Genomic DNA, 11,288 nt, shown 5'->3' on the forward strand with positions numbered 1-11,288 from the left:
GGGGACGTGGCTCAGGGGTTAAGAGCACTGGCTGCTCTTCCAGAGGACTTGGGTTCAATTCCCAGCATTCCAGTGGCAGCTCACAACTGTTTATAACTCCAGGCTCAAGAGAGCTACCCACCTCTGGGCTCCGTGGGCATCAGGCATGGGTACTGTGCACACACACACACACATGAAATAGGAAAACTAGAAGAAAAAGAAAGAAAATAGCACAGGAATAAAAATGATTTAAAAACCCACTTAGCTAGCGCAAAATGTGGCGGTTGTTCACGATTGCTTGGTTATAGATCAATGGACCACGGAACAATCATTAAGGTAATTTTATTAATATAGACATTTGCAAATAAAGTGAATGGTACTCTAATTAATAGCTTTGGTGACCTCACCTTCTCATGTATAACACTGAAGATTATTCCACTCCATCTTTACTCCAGACTCTCATGTTTTAAAGCAAGCATCACAGAATACCAGGCTCTTACAGTGATTTGGAGCCATAGCTCTTAGCACAAAGCCATACTCCACGCTGCTGACAGTTTCCTTTAGTGATATATATATATATATATAGTCCTATCAGATAACTCATTCCAACAACAACAAAAAATTACTCATTATGTCAACCAATTGCCCCATCATCAAAGCAGAAAGGGCCCAACTTTCTTTTGAGGATGTTGGCTTCTTTGATGTTTTAACCACTGCAGACTTTACACAATGACTCGGCCCCATGTCCGTGTCAGGAGCTGGTCTCCTGAACCCCATCTCCACTCTGCTCTGGAAATGGGTCAGCTCCTTTCTGCACACTTCAGCTTCCTTCTGGGGACCCGATTCTGTGCCCAAAGCAATTAGCCAAGCCTGAGAGCCCAGGGTTTTCTGAAAGGAGACTCGCTGAAGATGCCAAGGAACACATTTCAGATACTTCATCTTAGACAAACTGCCAAAGGGTCTCTAAGACAGGAAGCTGTGTTCCAAAAAGGGTTAAGTTGGGGGTTAACATTGTTGAACCATCTCTGGGGAGTCTGCTCTAGGACATCATGGCACTTACGCAAGGTTTATGGAAACCTAGCATATAGCTTGTGACCAGAGAAGAAAATACTAGTGAACTTTTACCTTTGTATTGTTCTTAAGGATTTCTGCCCCCTCCAAAAGTTACAAAAATATAATCATCTTTAACATTTTCAGAACTTCTAAATCAATCAGTTTAACTGACTTCTGTGGCCAGTGGGTCACAGTTAGCCTACCTACTTGGCCTTTTCTTTGTCCAGTGCCCACAGGGAAGGCCTTTGTAAATACAGGAGTCCCAGAAGGCTATTTTTTCCTGACCTTCAGTTTTAGAACACCTAGCAGGTGTTTGAAAAGCCTTCCCACCGTCTTAGAGCTTTAATAAGCTCTGGAATATACCAGAGGAAACCTGCAAAAACTACCTGTTGTCTGGAGATCTTTAATTTGTTACATGTGCGTGCACATGTGTATGTGTGCACATGTGTGCGTGCCCACTGGATCCCTGGAGCTGGAGTTACAGGCAGTTGTGAGCCACCTGACTAGGATGCAGGAGCAGCGAGGAGCAAGGACTCTCACCCTCTGGGCACTTTCTCCAGCCCCTTTCTTTTTCATTTCCTTTCATATCTCCTTTCTTCTTTCCTCCCTTTGTTCTTTTGAGGTTTTAAATTTTCATTTGGAGACCACAGTTGGTTAAATCTCATTACAACTTCTTCAGTTCTACACCTTTTGGTTTCATTGCTGCTTAAGTCCTTATGCTTAGAAAAGTCAAACAGTGACTACCTGTAAGTTGCCAGTGTCTCAGAGAGCTCTGAGGTTTCTGGAAGGCCCTATGTGACCCTCGGGTCCGTGCTTCAGTCCTAGAGGCCCATACCTGAAGTCTGGCACCGGAGCCTGCTACTTCAGGGGCAGGGTCTGCCTCTTACTACATCATTACAGCAGAACTCACCCAAGTTTCCCATCTACACCGTGGTGTGATTAGTTCTGTGAAAACTACAAAGGCACACACTTCTCAGGCCCCTGGGACACGACAATCAATCTTAGGTTCTACGTCTGACGTCAGAGCAACTCAAAACTGACCAGAGTGGGAAATGATCGTGAATAACAAAACAGTCATATTTTAATAGATTTCCACAGATTCAGCCAGTTTAGAAAGCCTGCCTTGACTCTGGGTGTTTTTGATTCTTCTCCCTGGCTAACGTCAGTTTGGTTCTCTTCTGTGACTTCTTTTGCTTCTACGAAGGCCCCGTACATTTCTTGGACTCTGATAATTTCTTTCTGTGCGTCAAAATGGACTTTCTGCCTGGTCAGGATGGGAACAATCAAGTTGAAATCATTAATTCGCTTGTTCAGCTTTCCTATCTTTTCTTGAAACCGCTCACACACTTGGGCCCACTGTTTCTGTTCTGCGGGTGATAGGGGGTTCCCCAGCTTCTTCCTAGACACTAAAAGCGCTTCTCGGAGTTGCTCGATGGTGTCCTTAATCTCCTTCTGCATCAGGATCCACTCTGGTTGGTATCCATTATCTATCAATATTCGGTTCAGGTTGTGAGTCATGGGATCAATATATGAGCAGCCAGAAAACTTCTTCAGAGGTTTTCCTTTCCCGCTGAGATTGTCAAAGTCTCCTTTTGCCATGGATTCCTGAATGAGGTCCTCCACCAGGCGCTCGATGGCTTGAGTTATCTTCTGTTGCTTGCTCTGCCGTACGTCTTTGACAGTTATGCTGTTGGCGAAGAACTCCCTCTGAAGCTTCTGCCTTTGGTATTCCATCACCTGCTCCGTCGCACGATCCGCCCTGAACTGCCTGTATTGTTTCTCTCGCTGGCTGGGAGTCCCAAAGCCGACGCCTTCGAAGCTTAAGTAATGTCGGTGCTGAGGTGTGTTGTATTTGAACTTTCCTTCTTCTTCATCTTCTGCTGCTGCTGCATCTTCAGCTTTATCCCGTCTGGCGTGCATCCGTTTTGTCGCATGGGACAGCACATGCCTGTAAGCCTCTTCAATCTTTATAAATGTGGCAGAGTCAGCATCACTAGAACCGCTGTCTGGGTGGTACTGCCTGGCGAGCTTGTGAAAAGACTCCCTGACGTCGTCTACGGAGCATCCTTCATCCAGATTCAGCAGCCTGTAATATTCTCTCAGCTTCTGGGATTCATGGGTTGATATCATCCTGGATCCGGGATCTGAAAGCATTTTCATCCCAGGAGGAATCAAGGAAGTGTTTGTTAGGTGCAGTCTCAGGATCCGAGTGGTCTTCAGGCACACTGTGTTTATCATTGTATCTGGAATTCTTAACAGTGATCTACAAAACAGCAAAGAGCAGTTGGATACACTTGTACTATCAGTCATTTTCTTTTCATCAATAACCAGGTAAGGGTGTGGGTTCCATGCCCTTAGTAAGCATTGGTTCTTGGGGACAAGAGAGTGGGCTGAGGTGTGGTTCCTAGCACCCACATGGCAGCTAATAAATGTCCCTCACTCTGGTTCCAGGGGGTCTGACTCCTTCTTCTGGCCCACTCAGGCATTGGACACACATGGGGCACAGCCATAGTGCAGGAAAAACACCATATGCATATAAAAAAGAAAGTCAGTTCTTTGTAACAATGTTGCTAAACAAGAAGATATAAGTATCTATGACTTTTCTTGGTGCAGCTAGAAAATGGACAGTGATGTTTGGCTATCACATAGTGTGACGACAGGACCTGAGGTCTACTGCTGGAAGACAGGGTTTCTCTCTGGGTAGCCCTGGTTGTTCTGGACTCACTTTGGAGACCAGGCTGGCTTCAAACATAGAGAGATCCACCTGCCCCTGCCTTCCATGTTCTGGGATTAAAGACATGCATACCTCCACCCGGATCTAATGCACAGAATTTTAGATCTAGAAAGTTGTTAAAACTCAGCTAACCTAATTTTCTCATTTTATAAGAAAACGGGTCCAGAAGGTTAAGCAACTCTTTAAGGTTAACCAAAGAACTTACATTACCAGGTACGGCAAATGGTTAGGCTTGGGGCACAGTAAAGCTTAACTGCTTTTTGCTTGTTTGTTTTTGAGATAGGGTCTCTCTACATAGCCCTGGCTGTCCTGGGACTCATTATGTAGACCAGGCTGGACTTGAACTCACAGAGGTCAGCCTGCCTCTGTCTCCTGAGTGCTGGGACTAAAGGAGAGCATCATCCAAGCCCCACACTTGGCTTAGCTATACTCAGCAAATTACACATTTCCCTGAGCGCAATTCGTGTTGTTGTTTTGTTTTGCATATAGTGTAGAATGGTTGTCACCATTTCCAAGTATCTAACTTGCTGCATATCAAACAGGGAACATACAGACCGGTACTCAGTGGGATACCAGATGGGACAGAGAATCAAGAATGCAAGCGACTGCCCGGCGTGGTGGCACACGCCTTTAATCCCAGCACTCGGAAGGCAGAGGCAGGCGGATTTCTGAGTTCGAGGCCAGCCTGGTCTACAAAGTGAGCTCCAGGACAGCCAGGGCTATACAGAGAAACCCTGTCTCGTAAAACCAAAAAAAAAAAAAAGAATGCAAGCGACTTTAAGCTCTGCACCTCGCTATTTGCTAGGTGCCAGGGCAAGGAAGGGCGATAAAAGGTGAGAGAGCTTTTGCTGTATTTAAAAACGCATGGTCCTGTGGAGAAAGATACTGAACACTGACGAAAGGCAACGGAGTACTGGAGGATTACTGGTCGTTTGAATGTAAGGTGCGTTTTAGAAGTCATGGTAGCCCGATGTCACAATAAAGGGGTCAATGGATTTTAGAGTTGTCTGGGATGCCGGTGGTTATGCTCACTGTGGTGAGGGGTGTCTCAGAAAAGTGTCGGTCCGCTGTACCCCCTACTCACCTTCACAGACGTGATGGGGGTTCAGCGGCTCGAAGCTCAAGCTGCGCCTTTGCGCAGCACGCTCGGCCCGCTCCGTCCGGGTCTCGGCTACTGGACCCTCTGCCGCGCTACACTGCAGAGCCTTTCTTCATACCTTACTACGACAGGCAGCCTCCCTCACCAGGGACAGCGATCTCTTTCTTATAAAACTATCCCCCATGGAATAGAGGACAGACACCCCTGGACGCTCGTTGTTGTGCCGGGGGCGACAGGCCCCGCCTCTACCCGCTTTCGAGGGCAGGGTTCGGCCGATTTGGATTGTGGGAAATGTAGTTCTCCGGCAGGTGCAGCGTAGAGGCATTAGGGCCTGGAGAGGAGTTATGGCTTGTGATAGATTTGTGACCCCAACGTGTATGTGATTTGGAGAGCACTGACCTCAGTAAATTGTTTTAAATGGAGGAAGATTAGGCCGTTTGCCTCTGTGGGACACCTGCACCGTCAGTAGGCTTCTTTAAGCCTAGAAAGATGGTCTTTCCGTCAGCCAAGTTTGGATTAAAGGCGTGCGCCACCACTGCCCGGCCCAGCCAAGTTTGTTTGGGTGGATGGTTCTTGTTTTTTGACACTGTCTCCCTTAGCCCAGGCTGGCCTCACACTCGGTATGTATTAGAGGAGGACTTTGGGTTGTACATCCTCCATGCTTCCGTTTTCCAGGTGCTGGGATTACACAGTAAAATTGCTACTTGTTTATGGAATGTTGGGGATATAAAACCAAGGGCTTATGCATGCAAGGCAAGTTCTGTCAGGGCTCTGCCTATTGTATGACATCTCACCCCATCGAGCACCAAACATGGTCAGGGGTTGGAAAGGAAGGGAAAAAAATGTGTCTTTGGTTTTATTTTATTTTTTATTATTTTATTTTTATTAATTATTATTATTATTTGGTTTTTCGAGACAGGGTTTCTCTGTGTAGCCCTGGATGTCCTGGAACTCACTCTGAAGACCAGGCTGGCCTCGAACTCAGAAATCCACCTGCTTCTGCCTCCCAAGTGCTGGGATTCCCCCGCCTCGTCTCTCTTGAATGGTTAAAGACACGCCACCACACTCCATCCTAAAGATACAATTTTTTAAAAATTAGCGGCACACTTTTAATCCCAGCATGTAAAGGCAGAAGCAGGTGGATCTCTGTGAGTTTGAGGCCAGTCTAGTCTACACAGTGAGTTCCAGAACAGCCAGAGGTTCATAGTCAAACTCTATCTCAGAAACACACACACACACACACACACGAAAAAGAAAAAGAGAAAAGCAAGCAGTAGTGTCTAAGAATTTCTCTTTTAGCACTGTTCCCACCATGGGTGAAGAAAGTGAGGAAGAACTGGCTGTTCTGGTTCTTTGTTTTGTTTTGTTTTTGGATTTTTCGAGACAGGGTTTCTCTGTATAGCCCTGGCTGTCCTGGAACTCACTTTGTAGACCAGGCTGGCCTTGAACTCAGAAATCCGCCTGCCTCTGCCTCCCAAGTGCTGGGATTAAAGGTGTGCGCCACCACTGCCCGGCTTTTGTTTTTTTTTTGTTTTTTTTGGAGGCTGTTCTGGTTCTTAAGCTTTATTATTACTAAACAACATATTTAATAACTACCTTTAATTTTGCAGACAGATCTTACTCCCTACCCCTGGCTGCCCTGAAACTCTGTAGACCAGGCTGGCCTTGAACCCACTTGCCTCTGCCTCCCAAGCGCTGAGATTAAAGGTGTGTTCCACATCTGGCTTTGAAAATCTTATTACACCGGTTATTTTTTGTATGTGTAGTTTCTGTGTTTTGTATGCTATGGTACCTACTGGTGGAGCTGGTTGTCTCCTTCTGTTGTGGATCCTGGCGGTCAGATTCAAGGTGTCAAGCTTGAAGGTAGTCTTTACAGGTTGGGCTATCTCAATCTTGAATAACTAATGTGTGTATACTAAGACAGAAACTTACAAATTTGAGGAGTATTTAAAGGCCAACTTAATATAGCATCTTCCAGTAGCTGCTCACACTCAATGTGTCTAAATAGTATTCTGTTGTGACCACCATGAGAGCCAAGCATTGTGGGAGTTTGGCTGTGCTGCCTGTAAAGTGTTAGCCCATCGCCCGGGCTTGCTGACTCGGCACAACCTTCATCAGTGTCCACTGCTCCCACCTGTTGTATGCAAATCTGCCTTAACTACCAGTGGCTGGGGGAGGGGCTTGGGTATATAGGCCAGGGAAGGCAATTCAGGAGGCCGGCTAAGCTCTGTAAGGAAGCCTTGTGATGTTTGCCCAGCGAGAGCTTTGGCAGAATGGCCCCTGGGTTTGGGACCCAGGGAAAATGGAGAGGAAGGTTTCCTCTTCCCCTGGGAAGGGGTTCCGCAACATGCCCTGCTGACTCCTCCGCCTTCTATTATCACCTCTGCTATTTTAAAGGGTATTTTGATTTCAGGCAACCGGACACATGGATTCTTCTCCGGAGACATGGTATCAGCTACTGTAGGGCAAGGCTAGTACTTAAAAAATGGGTGGAAGATTGGCTTGAAATAAAGAGCTAGAACATTAATGTACTCTGTTGTTAATCTTGAGTACCGAACATTCTAACCTCCAGGTCATAGGGTCACAGTGACTTCTAGTAGCTGGTTTCTATGTAAGTGGTTTCCCTAACCCATGGGATTTCCTTCCTATCTGCCAACCGTCCCTTCGACCATGCAGGGCGGCAGCGAAACTCTGCAGACAGTTTTTGAGACAGGGTTTCTGTGTAGCCCTAGCCCTGGCTGTCCTGGAACTCTATCTGTAGACCAGGCTGGCCTCAAACTCACAGAGATCTGCCTGCCTCCTATGTGCTGGGATTAAAGGCGTGCACCACCACATCCTGGATTGCTTAGCCTCTTCTTTTAAGGCTGCAGTTTAAGGATCTGCTGTTGTTTTGAATTTAAAGCTTAAGAGAGGTTTCAACACGGTCTCTAAGTGCCCTCAGGTGAGGAATCCTGTCGTGCTGGCTGCTTGGCAGCTCAGGGTGGCTGGCTGGCGGGTGTGGTCATCACTTGCTTGTGAGTGTGTCTGGAAGCAGGAAAGCAAGGCAAGCAGGAAGCTTGGAGATCTCTCGACTGGGTTCGTAGGTGCCCAGGATGTTGGCGGCCTAGACCTTCCCACTTCTGGATGTCTTAAGTAAATGCTAGATAAGTTTTCAATGAACCTATTTATTTAAAAAATGGCAGCGGGTAAGGATTAAAGTCTTTTTGCTAGCAGGTATTTCCGTTTGGCCATGGTCACGATGAAAAGGCACCCAGCAAGGCCCTGCCTCTCTCTCAGCACTGGGCCCACTCCTGCATCAGGACCGGTCACTGCTCCTTGGCCCAGTGGATCTTGCCATCTTCTCGCAGCTGCACAGCCCCACTGGCCACCAGCTGGAGGGCGGCAGGAAAGATCTTATGTTCTGCCACTCTGACCCGTTCAGACAGCGTTGCCACAGTGTCACCCCTCCGCACAGGGACAGCTTCCTGCAGGATGATTTGTCCGGCATCTACATCTTCCTGGAAAAGGAAGCAAAGGTTTTCAACCTTTCCAGCCAGTGTAGACGGCAGCCAGACGCTAGGTAGCTCAAAAGCTTGGTAGGGACAGATATACTCACAGCGACAAAGTGTACGGTACACCCAGTAATTGTGACTCCAGCTTCCAGGACTTGCTCGTGGGCATTTGAACCCTTAAAAGAAGGGAGCAAGGATGGGTGGATGTTGAGCATTTTCCCTAGAAAGCAAGAGAGCAGGAGTCAGAAATCTCAGGTCCTGTTTAGACTTTCAAGGAACAAGAGATAACTACAGTTACTGAGGGGATGAACTCTGGAGGGAAGGTCAGGACCGGTCACTGCTCCTTGGCCCACTAATGTGCGGACCAATGACCACACCAGGCTGCAGTCAGAGGTTTTAAGGAAGAGAACAGGGCTGGCAAGATGGCTGACGGGTACAGGGTGCCTGCCACCGTGCCTGATGACTGCGTTCAATCCCTAGGACACACATAGTGGAAGGAGGCACCTAACCCTACAAAGTGTCCTCTCACTACCACAGCATGCTGAGGTGACCCACTGCTCCATGATCACTTAGTAAATAGAGAGCAAGGAGAAAGGAGACAAAGAGACTGTAGATACTGCAGTTTTAGTGACAACGCCGTGCTTGTCATCTTCTGTGTATTATACAGGAGGGCGTGGGTCTCAAGTCTTTCTGTGGTACCAGGACCTGACACATGCTAGGTAGGTAAGTGCGCTACTGCAGAACTAGCCCCTGGCTACTGCTGCTCTCTATTATTTTATTACGAGAGCTTTGCTTGCATGTATGCCGGTGCACCAGAAATGTGCCTGGGGCCTGAAGAGGCCAGAAGAAGGTGTTGGGTCCCCTGGAAATGGAGTGACAGATGGTTGTGAGCTGTCATGTGGGTGGTGCTAGGAACTGAACTCAGGTCCTCTGCAAGAGCAGCAAGTGCTCTTGGCCACAAAATGTCTTGGTTTTTGCGACAGCGTCTTGGCTTTGAACTGATTCCATCAAGGCTGATCTCTGTCCAGCTCTCCCTTCATCTTGGGATCTTCCTCCTTTTTCTCTCCCGTTCTTTCACTCTGAGTTTGAGAGAGTATGTAATGAGCACGCTGGCCTCCTGCCTGCCTCAGCTTCAGGATGCTGGGGTTAAAGGTGTGGACTGAGTCTCACTTTTTGCTGACTTCTTGATTCTACTGACAGTAAGATGTGTCTTTAGTAATGGAGCCAGGGATTAGTGACAGCCAGTGCAGCTGAGTGAACTGCTCAGGGAATCAGTCTGGGCACTTCCTACCGCGCTGACCCCGGCCCGGGAGAACTGCTTGCTTACCGTCCCATTTTCTGACGAAGGGCCCAGAGAGGATCCTCATGAACCCTGCGAGACAGACGATGTCTACCGAGAACTCTTCCAGGACGTGGTCAACTGCAGTGTCAAACTCAACACGATTTTTATATAATTTGTGATTAATTACCTGTAACAGGAAAAAGGCAAATAGCCTATTTTCAGAGGATCAGCAGTAATTTAAACACAACCTTGCAGAGACTACACTTCAGCAGTAAAGATGTACCCACTTAGAGGGTGGCTGAGGAGCGGGCAGGATGCAAACCCAGCACCCACCCCTAACTGGGAAGTCCCACGATTTCACAAGCATCCGCGGCCTCCTGAGAGCAGAGTGTGAGTTTCAGTACAGCCTGCAGGGCCTGGAGGTGTGGGCACAGTGGTACATCCACGGCTCCAGACCAAACACCTGCCCACCAGGCCTGGCCTGCAGGAAGGCCTCTTCTGCAGTCACTCACCCTGGTGGGAATACCGGCTCGCTCTGCTCGGTCTAAGCCGGCTACGGCGGCTTTGTTGGAGATGACGAGAACAATATGTGAGGAGCTCTTAGGATCCCGGGTGCTGTCTATGAGCGCCTGGAGGTTTGACCCTGAAAAAGCAGGACAGCAAGTGAGCTGACACTTCTGAGAGCTCGGTCCTTCTTTGCTTTATCATGACCTTGGGCCTAAAAGATGTTGAAACTGTAAGAGCACCCTGCAGGACAGCCACAGCACTGGGCCACTGTCTAAAGACGATGCCTCCGACAACACACTGTTCAGGGCAGTGCTACTCGTGGCAAAAAACAGAGCTGAATGAGGTGGCCCCCCACTAAATCCCACACTAGGAAGTCTGTGGCCAGGCCAGCCCGGGTTACTTGGCGATTCTGAAAGCCAACAGCAAAGTCACTGTGGTGACCAATAGAATCAAATGTTCCCCTACCCAGGTCTTTTAATAAAAGACAATTTTAGAATATTATATTGTATTCTCAAAGGCTAAAATACCAGGTTAATAACATTCATCATTTCTCACACTTAAGAACGTACTGAAGGTGAAGACATGTAATTATTACTTCAGCTTTTAAGCTTTCCCACTATCGAGAATCCTTTATCCTTTCGTTCTTGTTATGTTTGCTTTTAAGATTTTATTTTATGTGTGTGAGTGCTTTGCCTGCTGCTCAGACTTCAGGGGAGGGCATCAGTGCCCTGGAGGTAGGGGTGGCTGTGGCTCACCGTGTGGTGCTGGGAATACGACCTAGGTCCTCTGCAAGAGCAGCAAGCACCCTCAACTGCCGAGGAGGAGCCTCTCCTGGTGGTTTCTGGAGGCAGCGTCTCTCTGTGTAGTCCTGTTTGGCTTGGAACTCACTCTGTAGACCAGGCTGGCACTGAACTCCGGAATCTGCCTGCCTCTGCCTCCCAAGTGTTGGGATTAAAGGCGTGCGCCACCAGGCTGTCCTTTCTCTCTTTCTCTTAGACATGTTTTCCCACATCCCCTTTTCTGATCCCCATCTGAGGTTCTGCTAGAGCATGCTTACTATCCAAGGCCCTCCCTGCCCTGTCTGGTCTGTGTGAGCCATGCTTACTATCCAAGGCCCTCCCTGCCCTGTCTGGTCTGTGTGAG

The 11,288-nt window shown here is 48.0% G+C and overlaps 2 protein-coding genes across 3 annotated transcripts in view; both read right to left on the reverse strand.

Moving 5' to 3' along the window:
• Positions 1-2,091: 2,091 nt before the first annotated feature.
• Positions 2,092-5,102, reverse strand: Dnajc28 (DnaJ heat shock protein family (Hsp40) member C28). Its single transcript, XM_021184870.2, has 2 exons — positions 4,851-5,102; positions 2,092-3,295 (listed from the first exon to the last, which is right to left on the reverse strand). The coding sequence occupies exon 2, from the start codon at positions 3,268-3,270 to the stop codon at positions 2,107-2,109; it is 1,164 nt and encodes a 387-aa protein (XP_021040529.1). The 5' UTR covers positions 3,271-3,295; positions 4,851-5,102; the 3' UTR covers positions 2,092-2,106.
• A 2,911-nt stretch (positions 5,103-8,013) lies between these two features.
• Positions 8,014-11,288, reverse strand: part of Gart (phosphoribosylglycinamide formyltransferase, phosphoribosylglycinamide synthetase, phosphoribosylaminoimidazole synthetase) — a 26,424-nt gene continuing 23,149 nt past the window's right edge. For both annotated transcript variants that reach the window (XM_021184851.1, XM_021184852.1), the window contains exons 19-22: positions 10,151-10,281; positions 9,684-9,825; positions 8,461-8,576; positions 8,014-8,362 (exon numbers count right to left, since the gene is read on the reverse strand). In XM_021184851.1, coding sequence (XP_021040510.1) covers positions 8,171-8,362; positions 8,461-8,576; positions 9,684-9,825; positions 10,151-10,281 — 581 coding nt within the window. In that variant the 3' untranslated portion in view covers positions 8,014-8,170. The remainder of the gene's footprint in view (positions 8,363-8,460; positions 8,577-9,683; positions 9,826-10,150; positions 10,282-11,288) is intronic.

Source organism: Mus caroli, chromosome 16, assembly GCF_900094665.2.
Source record: "Mus caroli chromosome 16, CAROLI_EIJ_v1.1, whole genome shotgun sequence".
In the NCBI taxonomy this organism is placed as follows: domain Eukaryota; kingdom Metazoa; phylum Chordata; class Mammalia; order Rodentia; family Muridae; genus Mus; species Mus caroli.